The sequence below is a fragment of the Chiloscyllium plagiosum genome, unplaced genomic scaffold (genome assembly GCF_037043375.1).
Source record: "Chiloscyllium plagiosum isolate Xiang-an unplaced genomic scaffold, Cpla_swu_hap1 HiC_scaffold_33, whole genome shotgun sequence".
In the NCBI taxonomy this organism is placed as follows: Eukaryota; Metazoa; Chordata; class Chondrichthyes; order Orectolobiformes; family Hemiscylliidae; genus Chiloscyllium; species Chiloscyllium plagiosum.
Window position 1 is genome coordinate 26,398,261 of NW_028270171.1, and position 22,847 is coordinate 26,421,107.

At 37.2% G+C, this 22,847-nt stretch overlaps 1 protein-coding gene across 9 annotated transcripts in view; it reads right to left on the reverse strand.

Annotated features, from left to right (window-relative positions):
- Positions 1-22,847, reverse strand: part of LOC122542333 (putative RNA-binding protein Luc7-like 2) — a 68,656-nt gene that overhangs the window by 42,124 nt on the left and 3,685 nt on the right. For 2 of the 9 annotated variants that reach the window (XM_087978393.1, XM_087978391.1), the window contains 4 exons: positions 11,760-11,830; positions 5,539-5,593; positions 5,125-5,178; positions 3,240-3,334 (listed from right to left, as the gene is read on the reverse strand). Coding sequence is in view for 2 of the 9 variants with exons in the window: in XM_043679994.2 (XP_043535929.1) it covers positions 3,240-3,334 (95 nt within the window). In the remaining 7 variants the exon portion in view is untranslated. Of the gene's footprint in view, positions 1-3,239; positions 3,335-3,791; positions 3,812-5,124; positions 5,594-11,759; positions 11,831-22,847 lie in introns of those variants that run through there. The other 7 variants (XM_043679998.2, XM_087978392.1, XM_043679994.2 and 4 more) reach the window with 5 other exon arrangements.

The window sequence follows — 22,847 nt, forward strand, 5'->3', positions numbered from 1 at the left end:
ATTTGGTTCACTTCGTAGCTCAGCTTAGACCGTTGAACATACGCGAGTTTCAAAGGTTGACACTGTAAATCACCAGATTAAAGTAGGTTTTGCAATTATAATATACTGTACATGTCGTTTCCACATGCACACTGACAACCAACTCAACCATCATAACGCTGCACTCAGCCTGTGCAATGCCTCTAAAGCTGCATACAATTTTCTCCAATTAAATATTGGGATGACTGAAACACTGCATTTGGTTGTCTTGACAAGCTTTGTTTCACAGCCACAAATGACAACTCTCTGAGGCTGAACCAGACTGTTCTGATCCCAAGATGAACTCCCAACCACAACTGTGTCATCACCATGATCTCTTATTTCCACTTCTGTAAGTGGTCTTCACATCTCACCCTCAGTTCATCTGATGCCCAAAAGCTCATGCATGATCAAGGAGTTCATATTTTAATTTCGATTTCACTATTCTAACGTACTCCAAACTTGACTTCTATGTTCTAGCCTCTTTAAACCTAAGATCATCCAAAACTCTCTTAATGATACCTATCATCCATCACAACTGCCCTTGCTGACCTATATTAGTTCCTAGTTAAACAACGGGTCCACTTTAAAAATTCACATTGTTTTTTTTAAATCTCTCCATGGTCTAGCCCTTCCACATCTCCGTAAACTTCATCAGCTCCGCTACCTTCACAGATATCTTCACTCCTTCAACTTTGGTTTTTTTAAGCATTCCTTTTTTTTTGTCTAAGCTCTGGAATCGGTCCCCAACTCTCAACCTTGCTTTCCTCCTTTAAGACTCTCCTTAAAACCTACGTCTTTGACCAAACTTTTGGTCAGCAAACACAATATTCCATTTGTGAACTGGTGTCACACTGATTTAAAATGCTCCTACGAATCATTTTGAGAAATATTACATTTAAGTTGATCCCCTCTATAAGTACAAATTGCTGACTTGCACATGGGAACGTTGATCCACTGTAACTAACTTCCCCAAATATATGGCAGCACCCAGAATCTCCAAGTAATTTAAAGTTAGGTTTATAAAATTCATTGTTTCCTTCATTTTTTAGGGTTTGCCAAAACAAAATTACAAATTGAATGCTCTATGCCTTCTGTTAATACAATTGTTTATGCTAATTTCATTTAAGCTTGTGTGTTCAACATCCCTTGTTGGTCAAAACAGTAAAGCAGTTTTAGAAAGGAGAGAAATGAGGCACAATTAGAGTAAAAGCCTGCTTCTCTACAACCAGTAAAATGAGTACAGCATAATTTGACCATCTCCAGTTGTTGCCTGGGACCTGAGATTTCTGAGGAGAGAGAAAATAACCATTTCGCCCAATGCAGGGGGGGAAAAGGAGAAATAAAACTGCACTCTCTGTAAGGCGGAGATCAGTAGCCTGATTTCCTCCCACTCTTCAAGCATACCATCTTGCAGCTGTCCCAGAATCCACGTTTGCAATGTCTGTATGCTGTATTTGATCGTTTAAGTAGTGTTTGTACTCTGGTGCCACTTCAGAAAAAGCCAGAAGTTGGGGCAGGCAAAATGCACAAACCTATCCCACCTGCCAAAATCAACAGGTGTGTTCCCTTTCTGATGTTACATTCAGAAACAGTGCCACATTTTGTTTTTGTTTAAATGTTTACAGTGGAATATAATGCAATTAAAAGCATGGAATTGCACAAAATGGTGGATGTTTCTCATCACTAAACATTCTGCTACAACTCCACCGTCACTGTAGAGAATTTCAAATATTCACAATCTTGTGAATGAACATATTTCTCATCTCGGTCCTAAGTGTACAACTCTTTATTCTGAGACTGATTCAGTGCCTTAAGTTCCCAATAAATAGAAACACTTCTCCAGCATTTACACTGTAAGCTCCTTCAAGAATTTCAGAAATTTCAACTGGATGACCTATGACACTTCTAAACTCCAGGGAATATAAGGCTTATGCAATCAATTTCTTCCCAGGCTGCTGAATCTTTAGTGGTACATTGCCACGGGGTAAGCATGGCCTTCTGTAAAACCAGAGTTGTGGCCTGAACAACTGAATTCCATTTCACCTGTTTCGCCTTGGGTCATTACAACAGCTTGTTCCCTTTCTGCCCCTACTAAGTTTGTTTCTTGTCATATCTTTTAATCTGGTCCTAGGCCTTCCTCATCACCTTTTTCCTGTCAATTCCATTGCCATCAGTTACTTCCAATCTTTCACTTTGCAACATGACCCTGGAATTTCAGTGTGGAAAAGTGTGGTGCTGGGGAAAGCACAGCAGGTCAGGCAGCTGTGAAGAGCTGGAGAGTTGATGTTTCAAGCAAAAGCTCATCACTCCTGTTGAAAGACTTATGCCCAAAACATTGACTCTCCCACTCCTTGGATGCTGCCTGACCTGCTATGCTTTTTCCTGCACCACACTTTTTGATTCTGACTCGCCAGCATTTGCAGTCCTCACTTTGTCCTGACATTTCAGTGTCTTCTTGGCTACTTTCTTCAACATTTCCTGAATCTAATCTGACCTCCTGAAGTTCTGGTTCTGATTTGCTCCTTCTTGTTACTCACGTCAAATTCAGCATCCTCTGTGACCTCATCAACACTTTTATTTAGACTTACTACTCCAACACCTATGTAATAAAAGTTATACCTTCATAACTGTTTCCTATACCTGCATGTTAAGTTCCCACAATCTCTAATCATTCAAAACATATTCTGCTTTATTTTTCTTATTTTTTTTTCTTACCAAAGTGGATAACTTCACACAACATTTCATGATAGGTTTCATGATAAAATTACACCAATTTATTGTGAGCAACATCACAGGCAATCCATTAATAGATGTACAGTATACAACAGTAGCAAAACATGACACTGTTTTTAAATAGGACATTCCTGAAGAAGGGCTTATGCCCGCAACGTCGATTCTCCTGCTCCTTGGCGGCTGCCTGACCTGCTGTGCTTTTTCAGCAACACATTTTCAGCACTGTTTTTAAATAGTTTAATTTTAATGATATTGGACAGTTTTCAGAATTGATCCAGTGTTTATTTCATACTGGAGTTACAAGGAATATCGTACTAGTTTATTCATCTAACTAATTGCTGTTTGCATACTCATTTTTAATTACAAAGTGTCCCTATTTTAGCAAAATGCACAACACACATGTAAATGCTTGGTATTAGATGTGACCAATTTCAGTAAAAAATCATGAAATAAAATGAGCTCTTTTTATCTACAAAATACATTACCGTTCCAGAAAGTATATCATGTGGGCAGCAGCTCAGGAGATGACTCTTGCAGACCCGATCGTCAGTAAATCTGATTCTCTGCCGACTGGCATCTCCTGTAATACAGAGGTCAAAGTGAAAAACAGGGTTAGATGGGAAACAATGAATCATACACATGCGTAAAAAGTACTCCCAGCTTCTATCCCTCTGACAAAGTATGTTTCCAATACCATTTGCCTTTTCTAAACTAAATGGACACAATTAAAAATACAGAGACTGGTCTCTGTAAATTTGTCTAGTAATAACTTGAGCAAAACAACTTTAAAATTTAGTTGAGCAGTCTGAAGACGTTTGCAATAAAATTACCACAACTCAAGTCATTGCAAGTCAAGTTAACTCCTATGAGCTTTCAAAATTTGATATGAAGCAGGATGTGAATCTAAATACATATCAAGTTTACCTAAAACCAAACCGCCTTTAACAACAAAAGATGTGAACTATTATGAAAGCATACATTTTTGAATATTGAGTTTAACCTTCTTGTTTAATTTAGCATTCCCCTCCCATTCCTACCTTATTATTTGACATGGTTTGTCTCCTGGTAGTCATGGAAATCAAGATAGCTGTTTTGTGCACCTCCTGTAGCTGCTTGTTATTAAGTTACTCACTACTATAGGATTCTACAAAAGCAAAATAATTTTGTATAAATGTGCACTTTTGTCAAGACTTGATCATATACTAGAAATGTTCCACAAAGAAAGGGAAAGAGAAGTCTCTTTTAATGTTTCAAAATGTTGACAGATTCTCCAGCTGGGGCGTCAACTTAAAATTTTGAGGCTTAATATTTTGAGTTTGAAATATATTACTGTTACTTCAGGCTATAGTGATAACTTTCCAGGTGCAAACTTAAGTGTACATACCAATATAGCAGGCTATTACCATAATTAATACATTATAGACAGCACTATGGTGCACACTGTTGAGTAATTGTTGTCAAACTACATTACAGAGCTAACTGACATTAAAGACAACCTTTTCGAAGAGTACTTTTTATTAGAATAGGCTACAGTCTGTAAATAATTCAACATGAACAGATCTGTACAGAGTATCTCAAACCTCAAACTAGTGGGGACTCTTTGTAGCAAACACACATCATTTCCCAGTCCTAGCATTCTCCTCTCCCTTTCATGATAGATGACTCAGCCTTTTCAACACCTGAATATGCTTTCATGGTTTTGTCCAAGGCACAGTGTAAATATGGCTGTAGTCTTCCATGGACTCTCTTTCTGTGACCTGGACTTGCAAAACAAGGCGGCAATCGGAAACATACTTTTTCACCCATGTACTTTTATTGTATTACAAGTCACACAGATGATTTCACACTTGTTTAGGGCAACTTGTATTTTTAGAGATCAATCAGACTTTTGTGAAGAAGGTTCCAGGCAAGTACCATGTCTTGGAAATAAAACCAGTGAGAAAAATCAACATTGCGATATCTATAAGGCTGAATACAATTATCCCAGCGACAGGGAAAGAAATTCACCAACTAAACGGTCAGTCTATCTGGGCTGTGCACACTCAGAGAGAATGTGTCAAACAATGAACTACAGTCTAATTTCAAAATTTTTGAAACAGCAATAGTAGTCTACATCAATAAATTCAGTTAAACAACGGCTGAACTTTTTGTCCTACTTTAACAGAAACAAAAGAAAAATGTTTCTTCCCATGCGAAAACTCCTACTGAAGATTTAAAGAGGTTGTGCTATCAATTGATGCAACTAAAATAACTAACTATCTGAACTCCATTTTGACAGCAATCATACCAAAAATAACCAAATCAAAATGAAGATTCCAATTTAAGCAAGGGTATTCAGATGCGGTCACTTACAGGATTCTCCATACTGACCTGATTCGAACCCACTTTATACACCTGCCCACGTACTTCTTTCATCTAGCTGCACTGGAGCCATTATATATGTGAGCGATAACGGACAGGAGAAAAACACATTGAAATCACATAAAACTAAAAAAAATTAAAAAAAGATCAAAACACCACTCATAAGACGAGTTATAAATACATTAAAAAAAGCACTGTCCAGAATTTTAAAACTTCAATTACATTGCAAGTGCAGTGCGTTCACTTGGTCTAAGCTACTCCAAAGCAGTTAACTTGTTAATTCTAGATCCATGTGCGCAAGTGACAAAATTTAGGATGCAGTTACAAAAAATACACGGGATATAACGTAAGCTCCATTAAGATCACACGTCAAACATAATGCAAATCTTCACAAATATAATTTTTGCAGTTGCATCACCCTACCCTACAGATGATGTGTTGTAGTGACCCAAACATAGACCGTGTATCAGGTGAGCTCCTGTGAGAGTAAAGCATCGTTTAATGGATATAAGCTACTCAAAGTACAAAAACAAATAAATAAAGAGCATTTAATTTTTAATAACTTTAGAGCCCGATAAGGCCAGACTGCACAGTTGACTCCATCTGTTCTATATGATGTTAATTAATCCTTTTACTTATCAGGATTCTGTATATAATTCTTTTCCAAGACATGATACCTTATGGAATTCTTTTAGCCCAGTAAAATTTCATTTGAAATCAACTGCAGAGGATCCTTGTGTTTTTTTTAGGAAAAAAAAGGGATAAACAAAATATAGATTGAAAAAGTTTGCAAAGCAAGAATACACACTGCGAGTGCCCCCAGGACACCACCTTCCATCTCTTCCACTATTAGTGCCTCAGCTGCACAGTGTTTTACACCCTGGATGTTGGGAAGTTAAAAAGGTGAGAGAGTGTTCAGTGTTATACACCTGCAAGAAGGGACTTGCGCCAATCACACATCAAGCAGTTCTATAAAATGAAATGAAATTATTTTCTTTTGGACTAAAGCAGTGTTTTCAAATTAGTAACAGTAAACACTTGGTTGGCTATACAGTTTATTCTCAGACGGCCATTCCAAATTAAAATGTAGGTTTAAACATTTGTACTATTCAACTGTGAGAAAGATCATTTCTCAAGCAAGCACTATTTAAATTCAAGGTTAAAATTAATAGATATTTCACACACTAAGTAGAATAGCTCTAACTTTTTAGCATAATTGAAATCACTAATAAAAAGTATGCAATGAGAATTAGTTATTGCCTTTTCCTGATGAATGATTAAATAATTACTAGAAATTAAGGAAATGAAATCTTAGTGGAAAAATTAGAGGGGCTTAGGCTTGAATAGAATAAACTTTGGTCTCTGATCAGTTCTGCATAAATCTTTCATACACAGTCATGTTGCTAATTTGATCTGGCAGAGAATGTTATACCCAATAGATTGATACTTTTCTGAACAAGCCTTGACATATGGATAATTATTAGCAAAAATAACTGATTCTTATACTTTGCTTATGTCTTAATTCATTTTAATGATCAATAAGCATTATTTTGAATATATTGCCAACTGTGACTTCTGGTATAATTATGCAGAGTGATTGGCACGCGAACAATTATTTAAGGATAAACAATATAGATTTGCAAAAAGGTTAATTTTGTAAGCGAATGCCAGAAATATTGAATTTGATAGAGGTTAGGGCTGGTCTCAAATTTAGAAATACCTTTGGTTTTACAGCAGAAAAAATGGCAACAAGAGCAAGGCAGTAGACATGTTTACAGAGAACAATCTATCAGGGATAAACCGTAGACTGAAAATCTTTGACCCTAATCAGTAGCTGCCTCCTGAAAAATCAGAATTATACAAATTAATGTGGCTCAGTAGATAGCAATTACTCCATTAACATTGATGAAAATAAAATCTGAATTTGAGGCATTTCCTGGTGCCTAACAGAAAGTTATTGGGTATATTTGCTAGTCTTAAAAAGGCAACGACAAGCCCTAAAAGAAAATGGAATGAAATTCCCATTAATGAAGCGAGATCACCATCAATTGCTTTTAGAAGCATCTACGGTGAAATACTTAAAAGTAATATCAAGCTCTACTTTACAGGAACTGTACTTTCTTTCTTAAAGAATAACTAAATTGGCTTTTGAGGGGCAAAGGGGAGAAACTGTTCTTCACTTTGCAATCAGAAACTGATTTCAAACATTCGGATCTGCTCAGAACTAAAGTGTCAGAGTTTACAAGTTCTGTCAACAGGTATTACTGGTCAGTTATATAATGTTCAGATTAGGTACTGCTACAATATAGTCTTTACGTCTTCCATTTTGGCAGACAGTTTGAGGTTGTCCAGATGACCTCTATTATACACGTCACAAAATACAAAATCCACCATCATTCAGGAGCTGAGCTAAATTGGTAAATCTAAAATATGCAATACTACTTTTATCTTTGACAACACTGCAAAAAATTGCCAAATCAAACAGGCAATTACATCAAAACACAAAGAAAGTCAACTCAAAATAAACTCACCAGCGTACAAATTATGATGCAACATTCTATTTCAAAGTGAATGGACAGTAAAATCACATTGCAGGGTTTAGATAATGCTGATCAACTTAATTTTCATTCTTTAGAACATCAGAGTGCTCTACTGAGAGAAGTGCACTGGAACTCACTTTTTTAAAAATATGCCTTCATGGGATGTGATTGCCACTGGCTAGGCCAGTAATGGTTAATCTCTAATTTCCCTTAAGGAGGTGACGGTTAGATGCCTCTTGAACTATCATTGTCTATGTCATTTCCATATACCCAAAATGTTGTTCTTAACATAATTCCATGTCAGGATTGTGTATGGCTTGGAGAGGAACTTGAAAGTGGTGGGCATTTAAGTGCATCTACTTGCCTTTCTCGGTGGCAGAGACTACAAATTTGGAAAGTGCTGTCAAAACAGCACAGTTGAGTTGGTGCTGTACATCGTGTAGATAACCCACACTGCTGGTACTACACACCAATGGTTGAACGAGTCAGTGTTTAAGATGTAAATGGGATGAAAATCAAGCTGCTTTGTCCAGGATGTTGTTAAAACTCAAATGTTGTTGAAAGCGCATTCATCTCAGTAAGTGGGTAGTATTCCATCACATTGCTGACTTGTGCTTGTAGTTGGTGATAAACTTTGGCAAGTAAGGTGAGTTACTTACCACAGAATTTCCAAGCCTACTCTTGTAGCCATGGTATTAGTATGGCTAGTCCAATTCAAGTTTTGGTCAATAATAACTCTTAGGACATTGATAGTGGGGAATTTTGTGACCGCCACCAAATTGTCAAAGGTGGCAGTTAGATTCTCTCTTGTGGAGATGGTTTTTGCATGGCTCTTGAATGGTGTGAATATTGCTTGTCACTTATCAGCCCAAGCCTGAGCTTTGTCTAGGATTTGATGCATATGGATAGGGCTAGATTCAGTATCAGAGAAGTCCCAAATAGTACTGAGCATTGCTGATAGTACAATGAAAATCCCACGTCTAATCTTATGAAGGGAAGATAATTGATAAAGCAGATAGAAATCACTGGACCGAGCACATAACATTGAGGAGCTTCTGCAGCAATATATGGGGTTGGAATGACTGGCCTTCAATAACCAGTACCACCTTTCTTTATGCTAGGTCGGACTGCAACCAATGGAGAACAACCCTTCCACCTCTCTTAATCCCATTGGTTGCAGAACACAGTGCCATCAATCATTTCCTGCTACTAAGTGAAATGTGTTTAATTTGCTGCAGATCAATATCTGCAATGATAAGGACCTCAGAAGCATTATCTACTCAGATTCTTACAAATGCTTATCTGTCACACTGATGTCTTGAAATCCCCCATCACTGAGGAATGAAAATATTTACGAAACCTCCTCTTGCAGTGAGTTGTTTAATTGTCCACCATCATTTATGATGAATGTGGCAGGACTGAAGTGCTTCAATTACATCTGCTGACTAGGATTGTTTAGCTGTCTACAGCATTCTGCTTCTGTTACTGGGCATGCAAGTCATTTAGTTATAGCTTCACCATCAATGTGTGCACAGCACTGGTGAGGCCATCTCTAATTACCTATGAATTGAATGACTTCCTAAACCATGTCACAGGGTACTTGACAGACAACCACATTGTCCTGGGTCTGCAATCATACCTGCCACACTAGGTAAAAAACAAACTAGATAGATTTTGTTTCCTATAAAGACATTAGAAATCTAAACGTGTCTTTATTAGAAGTGATAACGTAACTGTCACCATTACCAGAGCTAGTTATTAATTCCAGATTTACTAATTAACTGAACATGGTCATAATCCACAAACTGTAGCAAATGCATTCCAGAAGCATAAAGAATGGCCTTTATAGAGTCAACAGAAAAAAGGAAATAATTTTACAGTTGCACTTAACCAACAAATGTACCCAATAACATTGCTGTGCAACATATCATATTAGCACAATGTCAAGCCTTGTTTGATGCCTATGTACCAAGCTATTGTATATAACAGTTCTACATATTTTTCCTTAAAATGAAATTTGGATGTATAATGCCCTTGGCAATTATGACACTACTCAATGACAGTTTTATTAATAATGTTTAATAACTGATCTTATGGAACTATGAGGTCAAGAACATTAACTGCATAAATAAACCTACTGCTAAGTTCTTACACTGTTGCAATTAAGGCCACTTGATTTAAAGCTGGGCTACTGCAAAACATCAATTATTTTTAAAAAAAGGTAGTTACAGATTCTATTTATTACAGGAAGTACACCGGATGGTTAAGAACTTACAGAAAGTTTTGCTGAATGCCAAGAATCAATATTGAATGATTATCCACTCCCTTCCACCCCTCAATCCCCCATCACTTCTATAATATCATTGAGTAAATACCATTGCTCTTTATTTTGTTTGGATCCACTGGATGAGCAATGTGTAGCGTGCATGGCATTAAGATTTTTTTAAACATGAATGGACAGAACACAAGTTGTATGTCTTTGGAAAGACAGGGAATTTCTCTTCTCCCAGCTTACTCTCCACCAAGAGATAGATGAAATGCACATTGCAGAATTTTGGAAGGGACAATTTCTGCTTGTGTGGCTGGAGTGAAAAAGGCACAAAAGCACTGAATATTTTCAACTTCTCAGAGAAAATTGCCTTTCAGGAGTGATGTTATTACTTTCAACTGTACCTAAACCAGAAAACTCCTGTGAGAAAATATAGGCATAGGCTAACATAAACTCTGATGGAGTGCAATACCTTGGTTTGCATTATTTTCATTTGTCTAACAAATTGATCAAAGCACTTATTGTGAAGTTTTCTAAACTGGTTTACATTCACAATACACAATTTTAGAAATACTAAACAAGAATGTCAATTCCAGGTTCAGAGCGCCAGATCCAAGTAAACTCAGAGGAGCAAAAAAAAAACTAGAACTAAGGATACTAGAACTAAAACACAACAAGAAAACTCCCCCATGAACTAGCAAAAACATTAGTTGAGTTTTATGGGAGCAATGGATGTGCCCAGCTATAGTTCTGCATCAGGGATCAAATTTGTGTATTTATTTTGATGAATCTGTGTAGTTCTGTCCATTAGTAATTGACAAATTTTTATTTTGCAGAAACTAATCAGATCACTGCTCCTCAGCACATTTGATAACTTTGGATACCTATGACTAGAACAGTCAACTCAAAAGATCATCTCTCCCTTCCCTTTGCAGAAAAGCATGACAGTAGGATGTACACGAATAGAGCTGATCAGTCTGTAAAATTTGCCCTGTTCTACACAGCTGTACTCACTGAGGGAGAGAAGAAACTGTCTCAGTTTTCCTACAATATGAAACACAGTCATAATTTCTTGGATAGTTTGCTTTTCACATACATCTGATGAAATACAAATCCTGCATTCCCTCAGATATGACATGGCAGGATTTTCCAGATTTGTATTAACAGGATTTAATTAAGATTGTGCCTTCATTACAACAGCTTGGACAACACTAGTGACTGTTCTGCTTGTATGGCCTATCAATGTGATTTTAGTCAGTGTATGATATTCATACTTTTAAAGTACAACCCTGACTCAAGATGAATGTTTAATTTCAGATGAAGTAACTTTGCAGGCTTTTGTTTTAGACCAGGAGCTACAGCTGTATTGCACAGCCAAGTCAATTCATGTTTGGTATCACCTTCTCTCTGAAAAAAACAGCTTCAGTGAGTGAAAAACCAATTCTAATTACCCAAAAAATGGCAAACTTGCATTCAAACCCATAGCAATAAAAGATGTGGCAAATCTTGACCAAATATTACAGAATTTGTTTTTTTGATATGAGCAAACAATGCAATTAAATCACAGAATGTATCTAGCATATACGTGTCCCAGTTTAAATCTAGTGGTCTCAAATTGCTGCATGCAGGTTAGCAGTAGTATCTTTTCTATTGATTCCCCCAAAATTGAAGTAAACCTACATATCAAATTGGTCTGGCCAAGGTTGCTACTGCAGTGCAGTTTACTCATTTTCCATTCTTGTGTACACTGTATCTTTGTATATTGCAGCTATGAAAATTGACTGTTTCCTTGTCCACATTTATTAACACAGCTGGAAAAATTAGTCATGACTCACGGCTCGATGAACGCGGGGTGTTTCTGTAAATCCCTTGCAGATTGAAGTAGGCAGGCAAAGATACACTGAACCTTTATAAATAAAACAAGGGGCCAAATTGTTCAGTTTGTATAGGAAAAAAAAGAGTAACGCCCAGCAAATTCAACAATGCATCTAACTGCAATATTACATGTCCTGGAGGGAGGAAAAAAAAAATCTTTGTAATTATATGCAACCCAAATGCTTTAAATATAAAAGGACTCTTTTCCTTCCAGGTTAGATAATCAAATTTTGACTTGCCGTAATTGACAGTTTACAAAGTTTTACAGACAGTTCCATATTTCCCCTAGTTACTGTAACTTTTAAGTATCACAAAGTCAATTCTGACTTCTCACCACCCAAAAAAAACCATGATATAAGATTTCAAATTTGTTACTAAATCAAAGCAGGAAGAGGGAGAAGAGATAATTCTGCAATCTCGCACTGCCAAGTGTTTACTCCACATCAGCGTGACTTTCAACGGTAGCGTAGGATTTTCATTGCCCTATAGTGCAACCATTTATCTTCTTTAAAAAGCTATTAGGAACATAGGTCAATGAATGACTTTACAAAGGTTGCTCAGAGAAATTTAAAAAAATTGTGGGGTTATGCGGCTTTGATCATTTCTACATAAAGTTCACCACAGAACACTGTTAACATCAGTGAATCAATCGACAACAAATTGAGCAAAAATTCATAATTTCTTCTGAAAATATATTTTAGTACATTGTCTCATTGAACCAATTCTGGTGACAAATATTATCTGACATGATGCAGTAATATGCTTTGAATGACAGTGAAGCTGACCTTCAAAAAGTCTCCAGAAATATTCATTTTCAACAACAGATGTTTCTGCTTTATACTCCACTAAAGTCATTAGTTTGCTTGTGAGTTGACTCTTCTCTTGTACTGATACTTTCAAAATCTGTATTTTGCCAGTCTTGTGAATCAAAGACTACATGATCGTGGGCCTCCTAACTTTAAGGATAGAAATTTTGAAAAGATCATCAACAAAACTGAACCTTCCCAAAGAGGTGCTTTGGTGGAACCATACCATCGAATTACAATAACTATAGCATCGAAATTCCTAAGAGCTGTTAATGCATACTCAAACTGCTGTCCACTGTTTTAAGACTGCTGAGTTGGTTAGTAGCTGCAGTAAAATACATATTAAAATTTTTACTTAGCTCACAATTCCTGACAACGTTTTCCATTCAGTCCTTTGTTTGCATTTATACAGAAACTGCCATCATAAACATATATGCTGCATTTATGCCCTTTCATTATTGAAGGTGACGGTCAACAAACACTGGCCCTGCCAGTGATGCACCCATTTTATGAACAAGAAAAAAAAGTAGGAATTCATAATAACAAAGAGACACTGTAATATGTGAATCAAATCAATGTGGTGTGTTTTGGTTTTATTTACCTCAACCACTGCTTCATTTAATGACTACAATTTAGTTGCAACTTCCCTCTATGAGAGATCAACTAAGGTGAGAAGCACTTCTAAAACCAAGTGTATATAGCATAACAAAATAAAGCTGTGCAATTTATACACTAGGCATTTGCAACTAAATGGGAATATTGATGTAGATTTCTGATTATAAGTTTAAAAATGAGCAGAGATGCTTGGGCATGCACTCTCAATATGCATTTGCGTGGTATATACAGTTACACCTTTATACTTCTGCACATTTGTTGATAAATAAATATTACGCCCAAAAGCACAATATTTTTTGATGGATGCACATATTTTACTTCTTTGTGATACAGGCATTCCGCATATTTAGGTGTTTCTTTTTTACTAAAATAATGTTACCATAACTACACACGTGACTTGCCAGCATTTCCTATTTGATGAAACCAATTTAAAAGAAAAAAAACTCATCACTCGTGGAGACTTTAGTTATACTTCTCAGAAGGTTTGAACTGAACAGAGGCAGTGTTCTCAATACTTTAGATGGTTATTTACTTCTTAAAGGCCTACTGACTAATTTCCAGACTTCAGCCAGTGGATGATACTATAAACAGCTTGATTTTCGTCTCTGATTGGAAGATGGAAATGCATCAGTGTTTGGTCACTCAGCATTCAGTCACATTTTTCCTCCAATAGAGAGAGAGTCTGTGTGTACGCTTGAGAGCGCGAGTTGGGTTGTTGGTGTCAGGGTGAGGAGGGAGAAACATTTTTGAAGTCTTAGAATCTTCGAATCCCTAGTGTGGAAACTGCTCTTCAACCCAACAAGTCCACACCAACCCTCCAAAGAGTAACCCACCCAAACCCATTCCCCTACCCTATTATCCTGTATTTACCCCTGACTAATACACCTAACCTACAAGTCCCTGCACATTATGGGCAAATTAGCATGGCTAATTCACCTAACCTGCACAACTTTGGATTGAGGGGGGAAACCGGAGCACCCGGAAGAAACCCACGCAGACATGGGGAGAACGTACAAACTCCACACAAATAGTCACCAGAGGCTGGAATCGAACCCAGGTCCCTGGTGCTGTGAGGCAGCAGTACTAATCACTGAGCCACCATGCTGCCATTTGTTCTGATCAGCGCAGAATTTTGAGGTTCTTTAGAAATAAATCAAATATTATGGCTTCTATGAAGAATACATTTTGTTTTGCGTTTGGAAGGTGTGGAAGGGTAAAGTGATATGAACAACAAATTTACACAATTAATTTCATGGACCAACAAAACAAGACAATCCATTTAAACAAGCATCACAGACATACATTTTCACATGTACTTCCATGTATTTATGAAAAAAACTGCTCAGTTAAAGAAGTCCACATACTTACCAATTAGATGTCTCACTAAAGTGAATGATAGGCCTGAATAATGCTCAATGAACTTTTTCAAAAGGCACATGCAGTGTCTCAGTAGATAACTAACAAAAATGCCACACCCAAACAATGACCACTGGACAAGGCACTTTCATTGAAGGGTTTTAATATAGAAGCTTTCTATAAACCAGAGTGTCTACCACTGATGAAGCATAGAATTGGTCAGGTTGACCATTTAAGGATCAAGTGAGTTAGTGGATGATCTCAGTAAAGCTATCAAATGTGACACTGCACCAATAACTGTCCTCTCAGTCAGTTCAGAGTTAGAATATCTTCTATGTTCAAATCTTAGAAATGACTGTTAAAAGTCTATTTCTCAGTGGGCTAAACTGTCAGGGAATTTAAGATTTAACATACAGCAATGCTACCTCTGCACACAGTCAGAACCTCATAAGTACCACATCACCAATGCTCCCTTCAAAATTTTATTGTTGAATGTCACATCTTTAAATATTTTTGTACACTGGCGAAGCATTATTTTGTTTAAGCTGGAACAAGGCCTGATGGTATATTCCAGGCTGTTGTGTGATTGCATGCTACCTATCAGAAAAGGGTAATAGTGATATAATACTGTTGGTCCACAATATGATTTCATGCACGTATGTCCTTTCATGAAGTGGCCTATTAAAAAAAGTTAATAGCGCCAAATGCCAATATGCAGCTCTGATCATGCTCCACAAGGACAGGAGCTCCATTTAACGTGAACAGCAATTACAAGGGCATTACAACCATTTACAAACAATCCAAAAGAGCTCTGTTTTGATACATGTACTCTAGTGGTTCACGGTCTAATTACAATTTCTTTTCCAAGAGCCCACATAACACATTCACATCCCATCCTTTAAAAATGACTACTAATATCAGCTGCAGGATCCGTTCATAATATTGTTTTCTATCTTTATTGGCAACATTCTTGGGATCTTGCCAGTTAGTGATGCAGTAACAAGGTAGAGGACTTGTTTGATCTAAAATTATAAACTTCCATATATGATTAATCATTGCTCTGGAATGTACTTTCTACTTTGGTAACCCAATATTTCAGTCAGGAACTCCCAAATACAAAAAGTTATGAGTTAACCTCTAATATCAGAAGTCAACAGTACAGCTGTAAATGTGAATTTTCCACCTCGCACATTGTACTTTGAATAACATAAAACCAGTTTGTCAGCACTTGGTTCTTATTGTCACTTTAAAATCCTTCCACAACTTTGCCCTCCATATCAGCAATCTCCTCCATCCTCTCAATCCACAGAGATATATGTATCTGTACTCCTCAAATTTTGTCCTCTTACACATTGCCCAGCAGCTAACCAAGTTAACAGTGCTCTTCAATTAACTGATGATTTTTGGAATGTTGTTACTGGTATTTTGTAATCACACATGACAGTCAGTCAGTCTGCACAAAATAAAAGTCCAGAAAGATTTGCAAGGATGTTGCCAGGGTTGGAAGATTTGAGCTATAGGGAGATGCAGAATAGGTTTGGGACTATTTTACCTGGAGCGTCAGAGGCTGAGGGGTGACCTTATAGAGGTTAATAAAATCATTTGGGGCATGGATAGGAGAAATAGACACGGTCTTTTCTCTAATTTGGGGGAGTCCAGAACTAGAGGGCATAGGTTTAGGGTTTCATGCAGAGTGTGGTGCGTGTATGGAATGAACTGCCAGACGAAATGGTAGAGGCTGGTACATTTACAGCCTTTAAAAGGTATCTGGATGGGTATATGAATAGGAAGGGTTTAGAGGGATATGGGCCAAGTGCCTGGCAAATGGGACTAGATTAGGTTAGGATATCTGGTTGGCATGGACAAGTTGGTCTGTTTCTGTGCTATACATCTCTATGACTCTATAAAACAAACAAGAATTGTATTAACAGGTAACCGGTTTGTGGTGGTTAACTGGAGGACAGTTGTCAACCATGACGCCCAAAGAACTCCCTCTTTCCTTTGAATCTTCTTTAAATCCTTTGAAGCCTCAGTTTAACATTTCATCCAAAAAATAATGCAGCATTTACCCAGACAAGATCACATGTTTAAGCATGTTTTGGAATTTGAGCTCAGAATTCTGACTCAAATGCAAGAATACTACCAAATCATGCAAAAACTTCCATGAGATAAGAATTCTAGCTCCGTTTGCTAGCTGTTCATTACAAAAGGTGCAGCAGACTGCGTGGATAGAAGTTCTAATATTGTGTGGGTAATACCTGATCCACAAAGGGTCATACTTGAGGTCTACATTCTCAGAAAGAGACAACTCAGTCTTTTTGTCTAAGAACTGCAATTCAAAAACTGATATAAATATAAATCAGTCATCTAAAGAGAAATATTAGCACTTTGTGGGCTGACTCAGGTTGTCATGTCGTTACTGTTTTTAACCTGTAAAGAAATTGGCATAATCATAGCTTAAATTTACCAGGAAATGTCTACCTGCAAATAAAAATTTTTATCCAAGTCATTACTGTCAGGGACAAGCACCAATTGCTGATCTGTTACTTATGCATCAGATATATAATCATTTTACACCAAGGTAACCCACATAACCTATTTCCCCTCTGGTTCTGACACAAGGTTTAACACTTCTTTGAATGAAATTAAGTGTCTGCTATTTTTTTGAAAATCTAAATAAAGAGGGAGAGAACAAGTCTAAGTGGGATTTGGGAAGTACAGGAGATGGGGTGAAACTACATTAAAGAAAAAACGAGAGGATTGGCAAAAGTAGATGGCAGAGCAATCAATGATGTCTTGAAACAGATAAAAGTGGATAAATCCCCAAGACATGATCAGGTGTACCCGAGAACTCTGTGGGAAGCTAGGGAAGTGATTGCTGGGCCTCTTGCTGAGATATTTGTATCATCAATAGTCACAGGTGAGGTGCTGGAAGGCTGGAGATTGGCTAACGTGGTGCCACTATTTTAAGAAAGGTGGTAAGGACAAGCCAGGAACTATAGACCAGTGAGCCTGACGTTGGTGGTGGGCAAGTTGCTGGAGGGAATCCTGAAGGACAGGATGTACATGTATTTGGAAAGGCAAGGACTGATTGGTGATAGTCAACACGGCTTTATGCAAGGGAAATCATGTCTCAGAAACATGATTGAGTTTTTTGAAATAACAAAGAGGATTGATGAGGGCAGAGTGGTAGATGTGATCTATATGGACTTCAGTAAGGTGTTTGACAAGGTTCCCCATGGGGGGACTGGTTGGCAAGGTTAGATCTCACAGGGAAAACTAGCTATTTGGATACAAAACCGGCTCAAAGGTAGAAGACAGACGGTGGTGGTGCAGAGTTGTTTTTCAGATTGGAGGCCTGTGACCAGGGAGTGCCACAAGGATCGGTACTGGGCCCACTACATTTCATCATTTATATAAATGATATAGATGCAAGCTTAAAAAGTATAGTTAGTAAGTTTGCAGATGACACCAAAATTGGAGATGTAGTGGACAGTGAAGTTACCTCGAATTACAATGGGACCTTGATCAGATGGGCCAATGGGCTGAGGAGTGGCAGATGGAGTTTAATTTAGATAAATGCAGGATAATGCATTTTGAGAAAGCAAATCTTATCAGGACTTATACACTTAATGGTAAAGTCCTGGGGAGTGTTGCTGAACAAAGAGACCTTGGAGTGCAGGTTTATAGCTCCTTCAATGTAGAGTCGCAGGTGAATAGGATTGTGAAGGCAGCGTTTGGTGTGCTTTCCTTTATTGGTCAGGGTATTGAGTATAGGAGTTGGAATGTCATATTGCGGCTGTGCAGGACATTGATTCGGCCACTTTTGGAATATTGCATGCAATTCTGGTCTCCTTCATATTGGAAGGATGTTGTGCAACTTGAAAGGGTTTAGAAATGATTTACAAGGATGTTGCCAGGGTTGGAGGATTTGAGCTATAGGAAGAGGTTGAATAGGCTAGGGCTGTTTTCTCTGGAGTGTCTGAAGCTGAAGGGTGACCTTATAGAGGTTTAGAAAATCTTGAGGGGCATTGACAGGGTAAATAGACAAGGTCTTGTTCGAGGGCAGGAGGAATCCAGAACTAGAGGCCATAGGTTTAGGGGTCCTATATAGTCTTCAACACTTCTCCAATTATTCACATAACTGAAAAGGCTTTCTCAATTCCTTCCACAATTCTGTGATTCTCTTTTGTCATTAGACTATTGGTTGATCTAAAGCAACTTTTGTTTTGTTATTCATGACACTCAGTTGAGTATTAGGTGTGTTTAATTTAAAACAACTTGCACTTACATAACACCTTGGACCAAATAAAATGTCAAACAAATAATTTGTTTATATTTTATGTCTTTTTAAAAAAATCAGATATCTTAGCTTTTTCATGCGATCTTCCCCCTTCCCTTAACTGTTAAAAACATCGAAGTGAATTGAATATATTGTCACGTGTACCGAGGCACAGTGAAAAGCTTTGTCTTTGAAGGGATATAGACATCATTGGCAAGGCCAGCATACCTAATTGCACTGAATGATTTGCACGTAGTTCCAAGGGTCCCAGTGGTCCATAGCTACATGTCGGCCAGACCAGGCAAGGCTGGCTGACTTACTTCCCTTAAGAGCATTAATAAACAAGATGGGTTTTTATTTATGATGTTAATTGTCCCAGTCCCCCCTAGACTAGCTTTTATTCCAGCTGCTGTAGTAGGATTTGATCTGGCGTTCCCTAAGAATTAGCCTGGTTCTTTGGAATATTAGTCCAATCACATTACCATTCTGCTGCAATTGTGCTATGTATCTGTCTTCGACTGTTTTTTATCTTGGTTCAATCTTTATTCTAGATTGGTTTGAATGCCACCCAGTAGAGGGTCTTAGTTTTTTCATGCCAAATTGTCTACCATTTTATGAAAGTTGCTCTTCTGAAATCTTTTGCAAGCTGCAGATTCTCATTACCTTCAGTTATTCCAACCATCAGAACCATCTAATGTTGCAGTCATGGTCACCCAGATGTTACCCCACACAAACAGAAGATCAGGGTCATTACTAAGTATTAGATCGAATATATGACTATCGTTAGCCTTATCTATTATCCCTTTTCATTAACATACCGGGACAAGAAAGATTTCATACTTCAACATTTTTTTCCCATTGACTTTACACAGGAGGTAAACCATTATGCCACTCAACTCCAGAAAAATTAAAAGCATCAAAATTGGCATTTTATACTAAAATTATTTGCAATCTGTTTCCATATTCATCAAGTATAGATATCTACCTGGGGTCTCTAAAAATGATCAATAATCAGTTCTACAAGTTATATAAAATTGAAACACAAACTCTTGTTTTTCTCTCTCCAGATGCTGAAAGACCTGCTGAGTTTCTCCAACGCTTTGATTTTATTTCGGACCTTCAATTAGGCCCTATTTGGACTACTTGAATCTAATGGGGCAAAATCCAGTCTCCCCTAGTTGTTAGATTTTCATAGTTAATAGTAGTAGCCCACATCCTCTTCAAGTTCCTCTATCGTATCTGAATTACTTGCAATCTTTTCAGTGAATTCCTGCCTAACAGCTTTCATCAAACTAATTCTCAAAAATGCATCCCATTTTAACACTCTATATAAGGTTACAATTCTAACTACTTGTTTCAACATGCCTAACACATACATAAAACAATGTAAAATCTCACATCAACCTACTTTCATTTATTCATCATTCCTATATGCTTCCTGTATTCATAGTGTTTAAAATGTATTTAATAATCTAGGTCAGTAAAGCTACCTGTAAATGTATCTACCGTGTACACTGTTCCCTTTCTTAACTAGTTTAAATGCTTTCTAAAATTAAGAGTAACACCTTTTGCAATCCCAGACATTTAAATAGAATTCATTCCTTTTGAACATTCCACTTAATCCATGAAATTTCTCTCAATTGTCAATAAAATGGAGCTTTGTTTTATAAGAAATCTAAAGCCAGCTGTTAGAGGAAAATGACAGTTGTTTGTCTCCAGAAATCTGGTTCCCGATCAGTCCGAGTCAGTGTCAATGCTGGGGGCAGTGTGAAAGACTGACTGAAGGATAATGAATGGGATTCTTTACTCCAAAGCAACCTGTTCCAAGATATGAGAGAAAAATTGGGAGTTCAGTCAGTAGTTAAATACAGGGATAGATTTTTCTGAGGGAAGTACGATAGCATCTGGTAGACAAGTAGGGCTGCATAGAAAATATAGAAAGATTAATGAGGTTTGTAAAAAAAAAAAATGGGCAAAAGGTGGAAACATAATAGAAACAGGACAGTCACTGAAATAACTTCATGGATGACATGTAGAAAATAATTTTTCATTGCAAATTGTGGTAAAGAGCTTAAATGAAGTCTTCAATATCACAGTCACCAAGAAATCCAAAATTCAGAAGAAACACCTTTACCCAAAGAGCGCTGAGTCTGAGAATGCAGAACTTGCTACTATAGGGACGGTCAAAGTAAACAATACGGATGCATTTGAGGAAAACTAGACAACATAAAAGAGAGAGGAGTTTGTAGATTTAGATGAGACATGATGGGTAGAGGCTGACATGAAGCATAAGCACTAGCACAGATTGGTTGGCCAAATGGTTCATTTTTGTAATGTATATCCCATTTTAAAAATTTACCAGCGTAAACTTTTGTAGTAAACTTTAAAACAAGACAGTCACTCTTTACAACTTGAAGAAGTTTTTGCAAATTCCACTAGACACTAGAACACACAGTAAAACACACAGAATTACACGTCCAATGAATAACATTAATAGCTGGATAGTAGAAAAGCAGCAGTGGCTATACTTACTTCCCTTATTTTCCCCATTGTCATTTTCACTTCTTGAGAAATAAGAATGCAATATACTGACAGGTAGAACTTCAAGCCCAACCCATAAATTTAATATTTAATTAACTATAATTAAATGAGCCAACAATTGAAATACTCTTCTCGGAGAGACAGAATGGAAAAACATTAGGGCAGGAAAAATCCTAAAAGATTCTTATGCCTAAAAGGTTCTCGACCCCAAAAATTTCAGGAATTCATTAGTGGTAACACCATTCTTTCCACCGAAATTTTAAAACTAAAAACATCCACCAGATCAATTTTTATTCACAATGTGATGAAAAATCAGCTCAACCTGCATCTGTCCACAGATGTAACTGATCTCAGTATGCACAGCACAGCTTGCTTTTATTTACAGTGTTTTGCTTTTAAACAGTATTTGTTTACATTTTCTAATTAGCATCCAGTAATCCTACAATACTGTGTCAAGTTTTACTCCCCAGTGCTCCAGTTTCTTTATTTCCCCATCAATGCAGCACTTTTTCCAATTGGTTTTTATCAGAAACGAGATACATTATCAGCGAGATCATTTTCATTCATCATTCTGGTGATGACATCCAATCAATCAGGTTATGATATAGCTCCTAAGATGCCCCTATGCCACATTCAGTGACCATGCTATATAAATCTATGACTTTATGAACAGAATACATTTTTTTCCAATTCTTGTATGGGATGTGGACATCACCATCAAAGGCTAGCACTTATGGCCCATCCCAAGTTGTCCTTTGAATGAGTGATGCTCAAGGCCATTTCAGGGTCAATCGTATTGCTATAGCTTTGTAGTCACATGCAGATCAGACCAAGTGAGGACAAAAGTTTTTTTCCCTACAAAGAACAATGGATTTTTACAATTGATGGTTGCTATTAGACTAGCTTGAAATTCCAGATTTTTACTGAATTCAAATTTTACCATTTGCCATGGCAGGATTTGAGCCAATGTCCTCAGAACAATAGCCTGAGACTCTGGATTACTGGTTCAGTGACATTATTATAACACCTCTGCCTCCCACCTCAGTCAAGTGTACCGACCCAACTTGAGCAAGGTTATCCTTTCTTACTTTTCAAAATAACTGAAACACAAGGGACTATCCAATGCATTAAAACAATGGTAGTGGTCTAAATGGCTGAACGCCCGATTCCAAAGTTAATTTGGACTGCACTAATTGTCACCCCTTTACATTTGTCACTGTTGATTTTTAGGAACTTCTTCAGATATTCACCAATTCCAATTAAAAAAAAAACTTGAAATGTTAATATTGTTTATTGAAATGGCTAATCTAAACTTGTTTCCACATGATGACATCCTCCTCTCTTAAATGAAGCTTCACTTTTGCATCTTAGTTCCTCTGTGTGGCCAGGAAAATAACTCTGAAGTTTTGGGAAACTGTTTCTGCTTCACAAATGGTCAGAGCTTAGGC